Source organism: Somniosus microcephalus, chromosome 27 (assembly GCF_052327205.1).
Source record: "Somniosus microcephalus isolate GS21.2 chromosome 27, FLI_Smic_1.0, whole genome shotgun sequence".
NCBI classification, from domain to species: Eukaryota; Metazoa; Chordata; class Chondrichthyes; order Squaliformes; family Somniosidae; genus Somniosus; species Somniosus microcephalus.
Genome location: NC_141013.1, coordinates 4,338,306 through 4,359,135, shown reverse-complemented (window position 1 = coordinate 4,359,135; position 20,830 = coordinate 4,338,306). Strand labels below are relative to the sequence as shown.

At 42.8% G+C, this 20,830-nt stretch overlaps 1 protein-coding gene across 3 annotated transcripts in view; it reads right to left on the bottom strand.

The window, feature by feature from the left end:
- golm2 (golgi membrane protein 2) overlaps window positions 1–20,830 on the bottom strand; it is an 82,827-nt gene that overhangs the window by 9,634 nt on the left and 52,363 nt on the right. For 2 of the 3 annotated variants that reach the window (XM_085968391.1, XM_085968389.1), the window contains 3 exons: window positions 18,946–19,245; window positions 16,544–16,729; window positions 3,628–3,795 (listed from right to left, as the gene is read on the bottom strand). In XM_085968391.1, coding sequence (XP_085824517.1) covers window positions 3,628–3,795; window positions 16,544–16,729; window positions 18,946–19,245 — 654 coding nt within the window. The remainder of the gene's footprint in view (window positions 1–3,627; window positions 3,796–16,543; window positions 16,730–18,945; window positions 19,246–20,830) is intronic. The other variant, XM_085968390.1, reaches the window with a different exon arrangement.

Genomic DNA, 20,830 nt, shown 5'->3' with positions numbered 1-20,830 from the left:
TTTGGAATGGATTTCTACTGGAGTACTGGAGGCAAAAAACTCTAGAATAATTTATGTCAACCGTTGCATGTTCTAATGAGGTGGGTGTGGGGGAGAAGGAGAGGAATTGTAGACTCTTTCTTGACTGTCAAACTAAATGGCCTTCCTCTGTAACTGTAGACCCTGGAGGGGAACTTGAAAAGCTTTACAACATACACAGGAAATTTTAGCCAGATCCACCAGGTATAGTGTGTTTGAAGTCTGGACCATTTCTCATTTCGAACAATCTTTTTATTGCACCTATAAATCTACTCCTTGTACTCAAACACGAAGCAATGCTCAGTCATGGGACGGATATTGATTTGTTGAAGCATTAGGTTTCTCAGCATTCAAGATATTGCAATAAAAGGAATGTGCAAATAAATGAAAATTATATTAAGTTTGTTAAATGTTTCAATGTACCAGCTACAAGGGATGGCTTTAAAAGTCAGGAAAAAAAATTACAATCTAGGGGGAAAATAACCAATGGAATGAAGGATTTGGACCCAGTCTGGCACTATGCCCGACTGTCACAGAAAACCCATCTTTAATTTCAACAAATGATTTCTCCTTTAAAAATAAACAGAATCCACATTCAATGAGGTATACACAATGGACTGTTTGGCTAGTAACCATAAATATCGCTAACTGAATGCACAGTGATTATATTGCTCAGCACTCACCGGCCAGCACTGGCGAGGACTGAGCAGCATTCTGCCAAAGATTAAAACAAAACATTGCCAATGCTAAAAGCACCAAAATTCTTATTGGGGAGAGAATCTGAGCAACGCATCAGACTGGGCAAATCATTAGTGATCCAGTTACTGTTCAACTGTTTGCACCATCAGGGGTGCTCAGCAGTAGCCACCGAGTCATCCTCTTTACCTATTCATATGCTAACATAAATCATATGTCAACCTCAGGGTCCATTCATATGCAGACTCTTAGTTCAGGCAATTATTTTTCAGCAGTATGGAAGACAATTACAACCAAACTCTCTATTATAAAAGCTGGCAGTAATAAAGCAGCAAGTGTTTCTGGAAAGCAAATTTTGATTATAAACAAATGATTACTACAATCAGTACATCGAGGTTACACAATATATGGGACTGAATTTGGTGCAATACAATTTTCCAAGTAGACGAGGAAATCATCTTGAATGAAACATAAGTTAATTTTCCCTTCTCAAAAATGGAATTAACGGTGATGGAAATGATTTTGTACGAAGCGCAAACCCAAAAGTAGACTCAGTTAGTGCGCTCATGATTCCTCAAATTTGCCTCTCTTCCTCCATCCCCCCACCACCTATTTTACTGATTCTAACATTTTATTAATTGATCCTTAACATTATTTACAGCTAAATAACTAGCAAAACCAATGAATTAAACATTCAAGACGGAAAGTCAGAATAACTTCAAATTTAGAAATGACAATGGTGATTAATGTGAAAGCACTATGCACATCGCATTCAAACGAGTTACACTAGTGGAATGCAGCCAGAAGTATAGGAGATGGAAAGATGGTGAAAAGAAAATTGATGCCATCGCATTTTTTGAGGGGTTGGGGTTTGCATGCAGGTATCAGCGGACACACTGACCATTCAGACTTAATAAACACAGAAGCAGATGGCAACATGCAGACAAAACTGAAACTAAATCTAAATGTGTTATCTGCATGATTATATATTTTAATAAAAGGAGACCGCTATCCATTTGCTAGACTTGCGAATTGGTATACAATGTTACCAATTTATCCAGGTGAGAAAGAGAATGCATTTGAAAATTAAGCTTCTCTAGGCATTTGGACATACTATGCAGCATTTAATCCATTATGCTCCCCTCGTTGTCTTAAGTATTTTTAAAAAACCTTTTCTTCATTTATCCTGTTTAGATACCCTATGTGCAGATCCCAGCAGGGAGGTTAGGTAGGTCATTTGTTCTTCTGGCCATTAAAGGATATACAAGAACAAGCCTGAGCAACAGTCTTCCTTTTCACTAGTACGATAGCAAAATACTGCAGATGTTGGAAATCCGAAATAACAACAGAAAATGCTGGAAAAACTCAGGTCAGGCAACATCCGTGGAGAGAAATTTGAGTTGACGTTTCGGGTTGGACCCTTCTTCAAAACTGGAAAGAAAAGAAACTAGATCGGAGGCAGGGCTGCGATCGGACAAAAGAATAAAAGAAACAAAAGTAGTAAGAGAGATTAGAAGCTAGACGAGATGGTAATAGGCTGGGATTAGGTGTAAAGTGTACTGGCAGGGCAAAAGATAGCTGCCAGGTGTGAGAGAGAAACAAAAGGAAAGGGGGGGAGGGGGGGGAAGGAGCGGAGCAATTACAAGAGAAAATGAAATGCTGTCTGCAAGGAAGTGCTTGGCCTACTCTTGCGCCTTATTCCACCACCTTCCCCACCGCCACCTCCCCTCCCCCCCCCCCCCCCCCCCACCTCACCAAACAATATCCCAGCTGGAATCAAGAACTTGCAGTGTGGCTAGTCACTGGGGCAAACTTCACTGTCACTTCATTCACTGGAACACCAATGTGCAGTTCTATACCATTACGCTGCCCCCATCCCACCCTAATTTCCTCATCACTGCGTATTCTTCTTTTGGGAGGATGTTATTTGTGCCTTGCCATGGCAAACACACTTCTGGTTCAGTCAACACGAGGTGTGCCTGCTGCACCACAAGATGAAACAGTCACTTCTCTCCAAGGTAGGGCACAGCACACAAGGGTCCTGGCACGCTGCATGCCCATTCTATGAACCTCATTCACAGCAATACGTTTACAGCTAGGTTATTCCTAAAGTGAAGAAACTATAACATCTGGTATACAAGTCACACCTTTAAATTGTTTTGGTATGCTCTTACAACGTTGTACATCAGTTGTTTCAATCAAAATTACAAAATAGAAGTGATTCATGCATCAAACTCCATTATATATTTGTATAAATGTTTCAGTGGATGTAATTCTTGAGGTTTCAAAAGGTATTTGGTTTAATTACAAAATGAGGGGTTATCAAGACAATTAGAAATAGTAATAAACTTCCCCCATTTAAACCCCTTGAAGTCTGTCACCACTATGCAATGTCAAGCTAGTAAAAGAGTGAACCACAGGCATATCCAGAAGTTTGATCAATGCCATTCTGAAATGAGTTGTTAAGAGGTGCTAGTAACGTAATAGAGACGGATGCTGCCAGGTTTTTAACTGCAAGGATGGGATGGCTTACTTTGTACAACATCTCACCTAGTAGCCTCAGAGGGAGGGAGAAAGAAAGGAGAAAGAGGAAAAAAAAGAAAAGGGGCATGGAAGAATAAGAAGAAATGGTATTCTAAATTAGGACTGACCTGCTCACCTGATGGCTCGATGGCTCATTGCTTAAGATTGCAGGTGTTTGTGAATTTGGATATTTAGAGCCAGAGTGCGACAGGATTGGAGTTACAATAATAAACAAAGCTGATCAAAATTCAAAAAGCAAGAGATTGGGAAAAGTACAGCAGTCTGATTGAAAGTGACCTACCCTTTGGAGCCCTAAAGCAGGTACTCAGCAGATAACACACTCAGATTTAGCACAGTTCTCAGTTTCAAGGAAATAAGGCCCAAGCTCACCTTGGACGTCTTCTTCCCCACCATCACCATCCTCTTCCTCATTGTAAGCCAATTCGGCCTGCTTGTCTGCCTCGTACTCACCCACATTCCCATCATCCCCATTATAATCCGCCACTTTAGAGTCATGCTGCGGATCAGCGGGGGATTCATTTTCATCAAAGAACTGGCCTGAGGAATCCAAGTCAGAAGCGAGAGAGAAAGCGGGGGGGGGGGGGGGGGGGGGGGAAAGAGAGAGAGAGAGAAAAGAGACAGAAATCCATATTGAAAATGGAGAACAAAAGAACTCGAATTGTTATTTTTTTTCTTTTAAGAGGATGCCAACAGAAACTGGACCATCTCAAACCTTTCCTTTTGGAATTCCCTGAAGTTTCAATCCTATTCCATCTTCTTTGCTCATCGGGATAGTGCGCGCAATGCAGCACGGCAACAATTGTCAAAAGCATGGGGTAATGGACCAAAACCACCAGCAAGTCGCAGGGTTTAAATTTCTTGCAGCCCCTTAAAAGCGTTCCCCTTTAATCAGCAACAATGTTCGAACACGCCGCCATTCTGTCTCTCAGCCTGCTCCAGAGTGAAGGCAGTTTCCAGCTGGTTAATATCGCAGTTTCTTATACAGCTGGACACTATTTTAATATGATAAGGCAGGATCTGGCCAAATTGGACTGGGAGCAGCTACTTATAGGAAAATCCGCATCAAAACAGTGGGAGACTTTCAGAAGGGAAATAGAGAGAGTACAACGCCAACATGTTCCTGTAAAGGTCAAGGGTGGGACCAACAAGCAAAGGGAACCTTGGATGACAAGGGACATACAAAAATGCATTAGAAATAAAAGGGGGGCTTTTGGCAGTTACAAAAGACTAAAGACGGAAGAAGCCCTAGAGGAGTATAAAAAATGCAGGGGCATACTTAAAAAAGAAATTAGGAGGGCGAGGAGGGGCCATGAAATAACACTGGCGAGCAAAATAAAGGAAAATCCTAAGATGTTTTATAAGTATATTAAGGGCAAGAGGATAACCAGGGAAAGGGTAGGGCCCATTAGGGACCAAAGTGGCAATCTGTGTGTAGAGCCAGATGATGTAGGCGGGGTTTTAAATGAATTTTTTGCATCTGTGTTCACTATGGAGAAAGACGATGCAGACATAGAAATCGGGCAAGGGGGCTGTGACATACTTGAACATATTAGCATCGAGAGGGAGGAGGTGCTAGCGGTTTTAGCAGGCCAAAAAGTGGATAAATCCCCAGGCCCAGACGAGATGTATCCCAGGCTGCTGTGGGAGGCAAAGGAGGAGATTGCAGGGGCTCTGACACAAATTTTCAGAACCTCTCTGGCCACAGGGGATGTACCAGAGGACTGGAGAACAGCTAACGTAGTACCATTATTCAAGAAGGGTAGCAGGGATAAACCAGGGAATTACAGGCCAGTGAGCCTAACATCTGTGGTAGGGAAATTATTGGAAAAAATTCTGAGGGACAAAATTAGTCTCCACTTGGAGAGGCAAGGATTAATCGGGGATAGTCAGCATGGCTTTGTCAAGGGTAAATCATGTCTGACAAATCTGATTGAATTTTTCGAGGGGGTGACTAGGGGGGTGGATGAGGGAAATGCTGTGGATGTGGTTTACATGGACTTCAGTAAAGCTTTTGACAAAGTCCCGCATAGGAGACTGGTCAAGAAGGTAAGAGCCCATGGGATCCAGGGTGCCTTGGCGCGTTGGATCATAAACTGGCTGAGTGGCAGGAGGCAGAGGGTGATGGTCGAAGGTTGCTTTTGTGACTGGAAGCCTGTGTCCAGTGGGGTACCTCAGGGATCGGTGCTGGGTCCCTTGTTGTTTGTGATCTACATAAATGATTTGGATGCGAATGTAAAAGGTATGATCAGTAAGTTCGCAGATGACACGAAAATTGGTGGGGTGGTAAATTGTGAGGAGGAAAGCCTCAGGCTACAGGACGATATAAACGGGTTGGTCAGATGGGCGGAAAAGTGGCAAATGGAATTTAACCCTGAAAAGTGCGAGGTGATGCATTTTGGACGGACAAATAAGGCAAGGGAATACACAATGAGTGGTAGGACCCTAGGAAGTACAGAGGGTCAGAGGGACCTTGGTGTACATGTACATAGATCCCTGAAGGCAGCGGAACAGGTAGATAAGGTGGTTAAAAAGGCATATGGGATACTTGCCTTCATTAGCCGAGGCATAGAATATAAGAGCAGGGAGGTTATGATGGAGCTGTACAAAACGCTGGTGAGGCCACAGCTGGAGTACTGTGTGCAGTTCTGGTCGCCTCACTATAGGAAGGATGTGATTGCTTTGGAGAGGGTGCAGAGAAGATTCACCAGGATGTTACCTGGGATGGAGCGCCTCAGCTATGAAGAGAGGCTGGACAGGCTGGGGTTGTTTTCCTTGGAGCAAAGAAGGCTGAGGGGGGACCTGATTGAGGTGTACAAAATGATGAGGGGCATAGATAGGGTAGACAAAGAGGAACTTTTCCCCTTAGTAGGGGGGTCAATAACAAGGGGGCATAGATTCAGGGTAAGGGGCAGGAGATTTAGAGGGGATTTGAGGAGGAACTTTTTCACCCAGAGGGTGGTTGGAATGTGGAACTCAATGCCTGAAAGGGTGGTAGAGGCAGGAACCCTCACAACATTCAAGAAGCATTTGGATGAGCACTTGAAATGCCATTGCATACAAGGCTATGGACCAAATGCTGGAAAATGGGATTAGACTGGACAGGGATGGATGGGCGGCGCAGACACGATGGGCCGAAGGGCCTCTTTCTGTGCTGTAAAACTCTATGACTCTATGACTATTTAAAGTTAGAATTTGAACTAAAGTGCCAGTGAGCAGAGTGGAGCCAAAGAGAATGCACGACAACTGTACAAGCAGCTGGAAAGTTCCTTCAGTCTTAGGCAAGCTGAGAGAAGCGGAATACCAGTGCTTAAATAGCTGATTAAAATTGAACTATATAGTATTTACAGCACAGAAACAGGCTGTTCAGCCCAACTGGTCTACGCTCCACAGGAGCCTCCTCCCACCCTACTTCATCTAACCCTAAACTGAAGAGAGGAAAACTCTGTTTTCAATTAAGGCATCACGACAGATGACTTGCCCTAATCATGGCTCAAATGCTTAGGCCTTTATTGATGGTTGGGTGGGACAGGGAAAGAAGGGAAATAATTCAACCAATTTTCCAAAGCTGAAGCTGTAGTGTTTATTTATTTATTTTAAAAGGGAAAATTGCGCTCCAGCTGGAGTATAATTTTTTTGACCAAATATATTACTGAAGCTCAGGAAAAAAAAATGCTCCCAACTAGCTCCACAACAGGGGTCAGTGCTGGGTCCCCAACTCTTTACAATCTATATTAACGATTTGGAGGAGGGGACCGAGTGTAACATATCAAAGTTTGCAGATGATACTAAGATGGGAGGGAAAGTAGTGAGTGAGGAGGACATAAAAAACCTGCAAGGACATAGACAAGCTAAGTAAGTGGGCAGAGATTTGGCAGATGGAATACAATACTGGAAAGTGTGAGGTTATGCACTTTGGCAGGAAAAATCGTAGAGCAAGTTATTATCTTAATGGCAAGAAACTGGAAAGTACTGAAGTACAAAGGGATCTGGGGGTCCTGGTGCACGAAACTCAAAAAGGTTAGTATGCAGGTGCAGCAAGTGATTAAGAAGGCCAATGGAATGTTGGCTTTCATTGCTAGGGGGATAGAATATAAAAATAGGGAGGTATTGCTTCAGTTGTACAAGGTATTGGTGAGACCGCACCTGGAATACTGCATACAGTTTTGGTGTCCATACTTAAGAAAAGACATACTTGCTCTCGAGTCAGTACAAAGGTGGTTCACTCGGTTAATCCCGGGGATGAGGGGATGGACATATGAGGAGAGGTTGAGTAGATTGGGACTCTACTCATTGGAGTTCAGAAGAATGAGAGGCGATCTTATTGAAACATGTAAGATTGTGAAGGGGTTGGATCAGGTGGATGCGGGGAAGATGTTCCCGATGATGGGTGAAACTAGAACTAGGGGGCATAGGCTTAGAACAAGGGGCTGCTCTTTCAAAACTGAGATGAGGAGGAACTACTTCACTCAGAGGGTGGTAGGTCCATGGAATATGCTGCCCCAAAAAGCTGTGGAAGCTACATCATTACATAAATTTAAAACAGAAATAGACAGTTTCCTAGAAGTAAAGGGAATTAAGGGTTACGGGGAGCGGGCAGGAATTTGGACATGAGTCTAGGTTCGGATCGGTCATGGCCCTGTGGGTAGCGGAGCGGGCCCAGGGGCCGTGTAGCCTGATCCTGCTCCTATTTCGTGTGTCTAATTGTTAGATTCAGGAGATGGTTCTGTGATAGCAGATTGGCGGTTAGGATCAGATCAGCCATGATCTTATTGAATGGCAGATCAGGCTCGAGGGGCCGATTGGCCTACTCCTGCTCCTATTTCTTATGTTATGTTCTTAGCTCTGGAGGAAGTGCAGAGTACTAATGAAATCTACTCAGAAATCACTGTTTCTAACAACAAATGCACTTTATAAAGATTCGGGACGCACATACATAGTCGATTTCATGGTGTTGCACACGTTAAGTCAAGAGATTACTGTTTCTCTCCTTCCTCTTTTTTTCCACCCCCCTTAACTTTTCTCGCTTCTGTCTTTTTCTTTCCTTTTGGCTGGTGGCTGGTTTGGCAGGGAAGAACTGCAGACTGCATTTGGGGTTGAAGGTTGCAGGGAAAATGTGGCCTTCAGTGGTTCCCTTCCCACTGCCTCCCCCAATCATGCAAGCTTCCCCCACCCCCTCACTCCAATCGTGTTCCATCACTGCCCACCACACCCTCACTCCCATCAGTACACCGACCCCTTTGAATGAGCCGCTCAACCTCTTTACCCTCCTCTTCATCTTGCTCCGCTGTCACTCACCGCACCCTTAACCCTCTCCCACTCAATTGTTCCTTGCAAAGGCAAGTGACGAGACACCAAAGGCCTAATCTTCAAACAGTTTCATTCCTCCTGGCTTACCTTCCTATCTGTTTCCTTCAGCAGCTTTCATAGAATCATAGAACGGTTACAGCACGGGAGTCGAGCCCATGCCAGCTCTCTGCAAGAGCACTCCCCTGCCCTTCCCCTGTAGCCCTGCAAATTTTTTTTCTTTCGAGTACTTATCCAACTCTCTTGAAAGCCGTGATCGAGTCTGCCTCCACCACCCTTTCAGGCATTGCATTCCAGTTCCTAACCACTCGCTGAGTAAAAAAGTTTTTCCTCGGGTCACCTTTGTTTGCTTTCAAAATGAAATTTTAAAAATCAAAATTAGAAGAAGGAAAGAAACAGTTTGCCTTTCTCTGCATTTGTCTTTCTCTTCGCCACCCCCATCTCAAGTGTTAGAAATTAGAATCTCTGTCATAGCTATAAGTTGTTAACGTTGATCGTCAACAAAACAGGAGAGCTAATTAGATCGCTTCAAAATGCAACCGAGAACTGAAGTAACAGTATTACACACTTGCTTTATCCCCTTCCCCACCATCTCTTGCTCACCCCCACTCTCACTCTCTCCCCCTCCCCTCACTTTTTGACTACACATCTTTTGTAGTTAAAGGCTACAAGAGATGTGCAATCACAAGTCATTTTTTCTTTCTCGCACACATTTAAAAAATACTTCATGTACTTTATCTCAGTAAAGCTTTTGAAATGTATTCTCTAGCGTTTCTTTGAGCATAAACTGCTAGAAGCTAAATACAAAATATTCCTTGGTGTAGTGGAAGGAATGGTACTGATGTACCCTGCACATTCTCAGACTAAACATTCCAACTTCAACTCTCTGCTGAAGTTCTGGGTAAAAGTGTCAACTCCAAGCCCAGGCTTTTGAAAGCGGCCGAAGCCTTCCAGTAAAAACTTTAATAAAGCCATTAAAAGACAAAAAAAGAGAGCAATTTGGTCAAGTTATTGTGAAATATGTAACTTTTAAAAATTTTGCTTAAACCCTTATTTTGGGCATTAGGAATTTCAGTTGCTGAGAAAAGGACAGATGAAAAAACCATCTTCAGAAAGCAGAGAGAATTGTGGGAACCCAGTGGCCAAACTGCACAGCGACAAGTTTATATACTGTAGACATTTCCCATGATAAATATGGACATCGGAATCTATAATGGAAATTGATAAAGTGACAAAAATGTGATAAGTCAAGTGGCACAGAGGTTTATATTTTCAGACAGGCAGACAGCATTCAGTGCACACCATGCTGTGCAGCTAGAAAACGGTGAAAAGTTCAGATAGGAGACAGTGAGAAAGTCAGCCCCACGAGGGTGAAGTTTTTAAAATGTGATGCATTTTGCATTTCAAGCCATTTAATGGTTCATCTTGCATCTGATTTTAGATGTTTTAATTTGTTTGACTGCATTTAGATATTTATTGTGGAAAATGTCTCACTTGTTCCCCCTACTGTTACTTAGTGAAACCATACGCCCTTTAAAAAGACGGTCTTCATTTAAGAACCATCTCCTTTTCCAATCAGCTGATTCTGGACTTATTCTACAAGATGTTCCTTCCCATCATACGAGAGTCACACAGAAAAATGGCAGCCAGAGTGGTGGCAGGAATGGAAAGTGAATTCATGATCAATGAGGAAACTAATAAGAACTTTTAAGGCATACAACAACTTAATTGACTAGGAACGTCGTCGCAATAGGGTCGCCAACTCTGGTTGGATGTATTCCTGGAGGTTCCAACACAAGACCTCCCGCTTCCAACGGCCTTGCAAGAGTCTTTTTTCCCCCCATTTCCAATAAACAAAAAAGTGTTCAAAAAGTTTTTAAAAATGTTTTAATGCTATGATTTTTCTCCTGGGTTGCTCAAAATTCCTGGAGACTCCAAGACATTCTGTGGAGATGGCATAAATCTTCCTCCTCCCCCACACAGTTTAAATGTTTATGGGATATTCTTGGATATAACACAATGGTTGTTATACTGGCCATAAAACATGCGAGGCCACATAAATGTCTGTCTCCAGCGAATCTATTATTCCATATGGGCTAGACTTGAATATCCTCCAATACCAAACTTGATAGAAAGTGCTGTCTACCCAGATCAATTAATAATATATTTTAAAATCTTTGCTCGGTGTACACTTCTTGGCTACCTTTTCCATTATAAATTGCTACATCCACATTTATAATGGAAAAATGACTTGGTAGACTTATCACACTAATTATATGAACCCAGTGGAGGCACTACAGCACCACCATTGGTGGGAGGGGGAGGATGTAATTAGTTAGACAAATTGAGTCAGTTTTCATTCTAAGTATGGACACAGGAATTTATAATGGAAATATTAATGACAATATATGACTTTAAAATGGGAACTGAATTACATCCACTCACCCTGAATTATCTCCTGGCCTCTAAACTTGCTTCATCTAATGTCTATATTTAGCCTTGACTTCCCATGTGCAACACCGTGGAACATCGATCACACTGGTCAACTTTCCCATTATAAATTCCTGCGTCCATACTGTAATTACACCCTCCCACCAGTGAGGTGCTGCAGCGCAGGAGGGCGTAATTACCACTTGACAAGTTCACAGACAGCTTCCATTACAAACGTCATAGAAATTTACAACAGAAATATGTAGAAATAAGGATAGAATGCATGACTTTAAAATGGATTAAATCTGCATGCCCTGGTCCAATGATCCCATAACCTTTAACACTGCATCACCTGAAGACTATACTGGATCGATCCCCCATGTACAAAGCCACAGAAGATTGACCAGCATTATATAAGTTTTGTATATGTCATGCAATCCCAGTCACACTTATTTCTTGCAACATTGTCACATGTGTCAGTCATGATTAAACTTTATCATTTTACTTGTCTCTGACTGAAGTCAGTTGCTGAGATAGACCATGGCATTGTATACTTAGCAGAGACCTGCTAGCTATGTACCCATGAAAGGTCACTGCTGTCCACAGCCCCGCCTGCCTTGCAGCTGTTAAAATTGGGCCTGCAGCTCACTGTTACCGGTCCCGTCCAGCTATCACCTGCGCAACGACTGCCTCAACCACCTCTGCCATTGCCACCTGCCTCAGCACAATTGCACCCCATGCACCAAATGTTCTCCACCCCTGTGCCTGGACCTCTCAACCTCAGCCCTGCACTTAGAATTGGCTTTTGCTGGTGGCATTTTAACTTTGTTGATTTTAAAGAAATTTAAGTAAAGCCCATTCCCAGCACAATGGGGGTGGGGGGAAGACGAGTTACAATTCCTCAACGTTTCCTTGGCAGTGACATGGGAAAACTTTAGTTAAAATAAATACTTCTCTACATTTTATAGAATAGGTTTGTCTAGTGTACCGTTAGAGAAGCCTCCAAATTAAAATAAATACTTAGCTGGGGAAGCCCTTTTCTATGCCATTAAGTGGAGAGAATCCTTCATCTCACCTCCACTTCCACTCAATTGCCTCGAGAACCCATACATTCCCAGCTCCCTCCTACCAGAGTACCTGGACTTTCGTGATGCCTCTTGCTACTCCTTGTCGAGCGCCCATGCCTTTAGTCACTCCCCACTGCCACCTCCCAAAGAAACTCCTTTCGTCAGCAGTATCCCACTTCCCCTTTCTTAATTTCCTACTTCCCAGTACTCCCACATCTCGCTACCACACCTGGCAGCCTCCTCCTCGTCAATCCTATAGTCACCTCGTCAATCCTATAGTCTAGGACATCATTTTTACTCGGAGAATAATTAGCATAAGGGAACCTCTAAATAATGTTTCATTACGGAACTTTTTAAAAATAAATTAAAATATATATAAAACCAAGTTCTATTCTGAAACTGCCCAAGCTTATTTACCACGTACTTAAATAGCCTGAAACGCTCATCAAAACTGCCAGGCAATGTGAAGACATCAGATAAATAGGAACAGGAGTAGGCCATTCAGCCGCTCGAGCCTGTTCGATTCAAGATGATCATGGCTAATCTGTATCTCGACTCCATCTACATGCTATGCAACTAATTTCTCGACCCATTTGAACACAGCAGTTGTGAAATGTGATGCTACTGTGAGTGGCAATAAATTAATCTAAAGAAAGGTCGTCTTCAGCCTGTAAAAGTCAGCCCTGTGGTACATGCCAGGACAAGTCCAAGTTGGCTGTAATACATTTACTCTGTTACACAACAGTAGCTGGTACTCCACACTGGTACTGAATTGATGCAAAATTCTGAGGTGCAGCTGCAGCAGCTCTTGGGTTTTTAATATAAAAGTGCCATAAACAGTTATGACTCTTGCTATGGCGATCTAGTTATGGTGTTGCACAGGACTCGACAACCTGGCAATAGGTTTATTAATTCAGCACAAGCCACTGGTTGTGGGATCTAGTCTGCCCCATTATAACCGGGATCATGACTCTCCAACTCACTGACCATCTTGCTCAGGGAGCCAAATGCAGCGTGCTCTGGTTTCCCCAGGATGTTGTCTAAGCAAGGACGTTGAATTCTTCTCTCCCAAGGGAGGAGTTCCCAATGAAAATGGCACCTTGCCAATACACATTGAGGTGGGTTACCCATCCTCTACAATGGGTGGGGTGTTGGGAATACAAAGGTGGGTTCATCTAGAGCTGCTTTCTTGGGTTAGGGTTTGTGAGGCTATCTCCTCTCGGAGATACTCGTGCTTTGTTTTACTCAGTCCTCATCAAGTATAGTCTGAAGGCTTTCGAATGGGCACTCTACAGCCCTCTGGACTCAACAAAGAGTTCAACAATTTCAGATCATAACCTCGGCCCCCATCACATTTTTTATCCACACTTTGTTTGCGCTTTTTTTCCCCCTCCCACATGGCAGCTGTCCTTCATTCTGCCAGCGCAATTCACACTTCATCTAGAGCCATCCTTTGTTTCTTAACCTGTCCCATTACCATCTCCTTTTGCCTTGAATCTCTCTTAATGCCTCTTTACTTCTCCTGCCTTCCATCCTATCACAGACCTTCCCTTTTGTTCCTACACCCCTCCCCCATTTCCCAGCCCCTAAACTTGCTTTAAAATCTGTCCCTTTTCCTGCTTTTTTCCCCTGAAACGTTAACTCTGTTTCTCTCTCCACCGATGCTGCCTGGCCTGCTGAGTTTTTCCTGTGTTTTCCTGTTGTTATTTCAGATTTCCAGCATCCACAGTATTTTGCTATTGTAATATTCTAAAGGCTATTCAGTGGTGACTAGCACAGTCATTTCTTCACTGGTACCACCCCAGGCATTGCTAGGGCCTTTAAACTGAGGGATCCCCATTTGAAAGGAGCCCCATTTACTGAAGAGCTACCTCCTTTGAGGGATGGGTGTAATAGGAGTATAGGAACAGGGGTAGGCCATGCAGCCCCGCAAGCCTGTTCCGTCATTGAGTGAGGATCATGGCTGATCTGTATCTTAACTCCATCCACCTGCCTTGGCTCCATATCCTTTTCTACCCATGATGACTGGCAAAAAAACTATCAATCGCAGATTTAAAATTATTAATTCAGCTAGCATCTACTGCTTATTGTGGGAGAGAGTTCAACACTTCTACCACCCTTTGTGAAGAAATGTTTCTTAACTTCTCTCCTGAATGGCCTGACTCTGATTTTAATGTTATGTCCCCTTGTCCTGGACTCCTCCACAAGCAGAAAAAGTTTCTATCGACCCTATCAATTCCTTTCAAAAACCTCAATCAAATCACCCGTTAACCTTCTATATTCCAGAGAATACAAGCCTAGTTTATGTAATCTCGCCTCATAATCTAACCCTTGGAGCCCTTGTAATATTCTGGTGAATCTGCACTGCACTCCTTCCAAGGCCAATATATCCTATCTAAAGGTGCAGTGCCCAGAACTGTACACAGTACTCCAGGTGTGGTCTAACCAGGGTTGTGTAGCTGCAGAAAAACTTCCTTCCCTTTATATTCTAGCCCTCTAGTTATAAAGGCTAACATTCCATTAGCCTTTGATGATTTTTTTGTACCTGGCTGCTACATTTTAGTGATCAGTGTATTTGGATCCCTAAATCTCTTTGGACTTCCACTGTTCCTAGCTTTTAAATACTATTTAAATAAAACTCGGATCGATCCTTTTTTGGTCCAAAATGGATGACCTCACGCTTATCTGTGTTGAAATCCATCTGCCACAGTTTTGCCCACTCAATCCATCAGTGTCTCTTGGCAATTTGATGCTCCCGTCTACACTATTTACTATACCACTAATCTTTGTAATCTGTTCTTAATTTACATGGAATTTGGTGCTCGTCAGTACTCACAATGGCAGATACAGTGCAGTGAAAGTTGGTGAACTCTGGCACTAAGGGGCATAAAAGAGTTCACACTCCCAATTGCTGTCTGTACCATGTTGGCACTGCGTTACAGGTAAATCCCCAGTATAGGCTCAAGTTAAGCCCTTGCATATGTAATGCCGAAGTTGCCTCAACATCCATCAGTATTTGTCAGACTCGATTGGGCATGATTGATTTTTCAGTCTTGTGTGCTTGCCTAGCTCGTGCTGAATAATAGAGGAAGTACAGTGCAGCTGTTCCTTATGAATATGGCTGTGTAACCGAGGCAAGTTTGACAAGTTGTACTGTCATGTTTTTACAACTAGTGTTTTACACAATGATAAACGTCAATGATTACAAATGGATGCCGCACTTTGCACAGTATTTAAAGCCTCGGACAGATATTAGTGCAGACATGTAACCCATCTATGGTGACAAGTTTATTTTTGATGCAAGTGACATATTACATGGGTCAGTGCCAAAAGGCATAATGAATAACCACATGTTCTGTATGGAGTGTAAAACTTTAATTTGTACCATAGCCCCATAAAGGTTAATGCTCTTTTGTTTTTTGTTTCCCCACTTGCTTTAAATATGGTTTTCCAAGAAGCACAACATTGGTCACTGGTGTTACTACAGCATTGGTCACTGGTGTTACTATAGCATTGGTCACTGGTGTTACTACAGCATTGGTCACTGGTGTTACTATAGCATTGGTCACTGGTGTTACTATAGCATTGGTCACTGGTGTTACTACAGCATTGGTCACTGGTGTTACTATAGCATTGGTCACTGGTGTTACTATAGCATTGGTCACTGGTGTTACTATAGCATTGGTCACTGGTGTTACTACAGCATCGCTTCCCTTTCCTTTCTAAGCTTGTCCTGTAAATGACAGACTAGTGCGATATTTTTGGAAGCTTGTCATCTGATGATGATCAGCGTCCACACCAAAGTCTAAGAAACCTGAAAAGAAACAGGAAAACCTGGGCTGACTGGATAAATTAACGGGATTATTGATACACGCGTCTGCTGATCTAACCTACTCCAGTAGACAGGCTGAAGACTTGGACTGAGTTTCCGATGGCAAGTAATCAGACATAAGAAGCAAAGAAGCATTGGCTGCTGAAAAGTAAACTGATTTAATGGCACAGGTCCCACGGCGATGTAGGTACAAGAGATTTATGCGCCACCTATCTGCAATCCAAGGACATTGTGTGCACACACCGTGCACGGTTTTCCAGAATCTATCAAGTTGGTTATGCTTGTGTGATGTGTAGAGGAGGCAGAATGAAAAAGAATCCTAGTTCATTATAAACACTAAACATCAAAGGCAACAGATCCTTAAAATTGATTTCTTGCAATCTTGGTAGAAATGATAAATCAATTCAAAAAACCATCCCTCTTAACACGTTCAAATTCAAGATGTTTATGTACTAAAGAATCGACTATATTTGCAGTGTAATTCTGTATTACATTTTAACATGGCAATTAACATGTTACAATAAAAGGGTGCTACTATACAGAAGCAAGAGGGACAGACCATGGTAAAGACTAGCTCCCCATTAAATGCATAGAACTTTGAAATGAATGCAGATGATGACAAAAAGTATATGAGCATCGAAGAGACACCTACCTTGTTGACCTTTAGGATGCTCTCCTGGATCGTTTGCTTTCTCGCGTCCTTTCCCACCCCGGTGATCAAACTGATTTGGCAAGGCTGGGCCAGGAGCGAAACGCAGAGCCTGATTAGGTGGTGGCTGCATAGCAGGTTCCTTGGCTAACTGATGCATCGGTTTTCCCTGATGTTGTCTATCTGGGGCTGTATTTGTGCAGTTCAGGAAGAGGAGAAAAATCATAATCAGGAAGAATCTATCCATTATGTAGCGTTGTGAACAATTTCCACTCCGAAAAGGGAACACAAATTTTAGACAGTTCAATTATGAATTGGTGCTCGTCCCTGTCCCTGTCCCTGTCCCTGTCCCTGCTCCTGTCCCTGTCCCTGTCCCTGTCCCTGTCCCTGCTCCTGTCCCTGTCCCTGTCCCTGTCCCTACTCCTGTTCTTATGTCACCTGTTGTACCTGGACACTGAGGAAAGGCAAGTGGGCTTTACAAATTTGCTATCCTCAATTCATCAATACTGTTCAAGGCAGAGCTCGCAATTACATCAGTTTCTGCTACTTTTGAGTGACCGAGTGTTCCTGTCATTTTGTAGCTTTAAAAAAAAAAAAAAAGATTTCCCAGATTCAAACAGTAGCAGAGCTCCACCTTCGCTACCCATATACCGGAGAGGAGGGCAAAGAGGAGCCATTGGTCAATATCACGTCACTTCTAAAATTATTTGGGATGGTACTTTCAATCGGTTTCAAGTGTTTTCAATTAAGTTTGGTTTGCAGTGATTGGGCAATGAGAACATCTTTTCAAATACTGACTGAATCGAGGAATGCTGTAAGTCTGCAGTATCTACAATCAAGGGATTCAAATGTACCATAAACAGAGAGAGAGAAGCTTGATAACTGTAATAAACCAATCAGGTCTCCAAATACAGGTCAGGGCCTGGAAATCACCCCTACATATCCATAATTTCTTTTAATGAATGGGATTTATTTTCAGCTGCAATGCCATGGTAGATTGACAGCCAAGTTGCTCTGTGCAGCTAATGTCAGAGGACATTCTCACTGAAGGATTAGCAAATGCAACATAATCACTGTGCAATTCATAAGCCAAAAAAAACTCAATTAGTATATATTAGAGAACAATGGAAAGCCCCAAGCGATGAGACTGTAATCTACACGAGAGATACAAACGGCCTCATTAATCACAAAGCTTCAATGTTTAGAACAAATTGCTTAAACCCCAGATTTAGATTTTAGGATTGTTGGTAATCCACTTTTTATTTATAATACAGGCATGTAGTTTTCACTTTATGTTTCTCACTTTGGTCAATTTTTGAGAAGGCAACAACTATCAATGCAGATGGCAACTGTCAGCATGGTCTTCATCACTGAGGCACTAGAGCTCATTTGACTTCCTTCCACAAGCTAACCTGACCACCCAGCTGTTTAAGAGTCCAGTGTCCTGTCCTCAACCACCTCTTCCTGACAACCCATTTTAGCTGTTACATCACCTTCCATCTAAAGAAACCCTGCCTGGGATCCGTCCACAGGAATATTTCCGCCAATAAATATTGCAGGAGTTTGAAATTCATGTTCAACATTGTGTGCAAGGATGTTCACACAATACGGCAATGACAGGGACGTTACTACTGACAATTTATGGAGAAATTTCCTGACGGTGACTACATGGCCACAAAATATGAAGCAAAGTTCCATGGATGCCAAACTGCAAAACTTTAAATGATATTGGATGGCTGATATTGCCGAGTCCCAAGGACTGCAGTAACACTTGTGCACAAGTCCCAAAAATACATTCAGAATGTTCTATTTTTCCCCACAGACTACACTCCAACATGGGAGTCGTTCCCAGTCCACCATTATATAAAATCGACAGGTTGCAACTTCTGGGTCCCGAGCATGGCAACGGTCAGACAGCCACAACAGGAGCTTGAAGCTGGCCCCAGTATTTGGGTCTCTCCAGCCAACAGGCAGGCTTTGGGTCCAGCTCCCTACTGACACCAATGCCAGAAAATACATTGCAGGGCGGGCTCATTTTAATGTTGCTGAGCATGTCTGCCGGGAAATGGGTGGCGGTGATGGTGGTGGCAGTGAAGGGATTTGGCAGAGATGCTGTGCAGTAGGTTGTACTATAAAAAGGTGGTAGAATGTGGGATCACTGTGCAGCAAGAAGTACAGGTATCAATCAACAGCCACATCAGACTGGCATCTGGATCTCTCATTATGAAATGAGGTCACTGCAAACCACTGCCATATTGGAGTGGCATTCTAGTTCAGGTTGGTGCCATGAACTGAGACAACCAAGTTTAGTGATTTAGAGGCATGCGTGTGTAGATTCTAGAATAACTTCCTCATCATTTGAAGGAGATAAAGACCAAAAAAGACTCCACAAAAGGCTGGTTTACCTGGCTGGTGATTCTGAGATTCTCCTATTTCATCTGCTCTGACACGGAGGTCTTCATCTTCTGGATTGGCTGGTTCCCTGCGGTCTACAGGATTGAGCATATTTACAACAAACTGTTTCCCTAGTTTTGCCATGTTTTGCCGATCATCAAATGGCACACGGTTTGGGGGAGCCTGCATAGCAGGACCCCTCTCAAAACGGACAGGCTTCACTTCCGTCTCCACAACCAGTTTGTCATCTCCAAGAATCCCACCACTCCTAGACAATGGTTTCTCAACATCCATTTTGTTTTTCTTGCGATCTAAGGAAAGAATTTACTTAGTATGAAGATGATCATTTTCTGCTTCACCCAATTTATCGCATACATTTGTTTAAGACTTTAATAGTCAGATAAAACTAAAATGTAAATATAGTTCCCATGCAATTCACCTCTACATTGTCTAGCAGAATTAAAGATCTAAACACAGGACACAGCAGTCTGAAACACCATGGGAGGAGTTAGAGAATGTTGGCTGCCAAATGAAATATTCTTTCCACTATATGATCAATCATGCCAACTTTGTGAATTGAACACCTTAATTTCATTGTTGCTGGTCTCCTGCACTGCCTTCACTCACCACCCCCTACCCTGAATTACTAACAGTGCACTGCGAAACTAACTGGACCCATGATCAAACTTTAGACTGCACTGGGAATATTGCGTCCAGTTCTGGTCACCGAGATACTAGAGAGACGTCAGAAGTGCTGGAGCCATGAGGCTAATCCCCAAAGTCAGGGGCGAGTTAGGAAGAAAAACTAGAGAATCTGGGGCGGTTCAGCCTGGAAAGGAGGTGAATGGCTGGTGATCTTAGAGTTACACAAGATTGTTAAGGATATAGAAAAAGTTAACCCAGAATATTACCTTAAATTAAACTGGGAGTAGAACTAGGAACACAACTTCAAAACTAGAGAAGAGCACTTTTAGGACTGGTATCAGGAAATCCTTCATACAGAGAGTGATTAACATATGGAATAAGCTTCCAGCTAAAAGTAGTTTAAGGAAAAACGTTGGAATAATTTCAAGATAAAAGATCTTGCATTTCCATAGCACCTTTCACAGCCTCAGGACATCCCAATGCACTCTCAACCAATGAAGTATAGACACTGTTGCAATGTAGGGAAATGAAGAATCTAATTTACAAATACTGTAGCTAGGTCCTACTGCAAACAGCAATCAAATAAATGACCAATTAAGCCACTGTAATGGCATTGATTGAAGGATGAACATTAGGCAGGGCACCGGGACAACTCTGCTCTTCAAATAATGATGTGGGATCCTTTACACCCACCTGCATGGGCTTGAACTCACAACCTTCTGACTCAGAGGTGAGAGCGCCATCACTAAATCAAGGGTGACTAAACAAACAAGATAGAATCGGATGCTACAATGGAGTGACATGAGGATCTCTCTGGATCGATGTGTCAAGATGGGCTGAATGGCCTTCCTCATACATAAATATCTTCTGATCTTCTAAAAATTGCTTGCTGGTCATTTTATTTTAAATAAATATTCCCACTTTCAGAATATTACCACAAGGTGGCACTGCAACTACAGTCTTTTGCAGCAATGGTTTGCATATGTCCCTGTCCCAACCCCTTGAGGTCCAAGGCGGAGTACAACACATTGCTCAATGTGCAGCGCGCACACTTTTTTTTGTGGGTCACTGCACCCAAATTCATTATGAAGTTAACATGCATTAGGTAAAGTTTTCATCGTTTCAGTGGGCTCATGGTCAAGTAATGACAGAAAGAAACATGAATTATGAATGGGTTCAACGGGGTAGACATAGGGAAGATGGTTCACTTGTGGAGAGTCCAAAACTAGGGGCCATGAATAGAAGATAGTC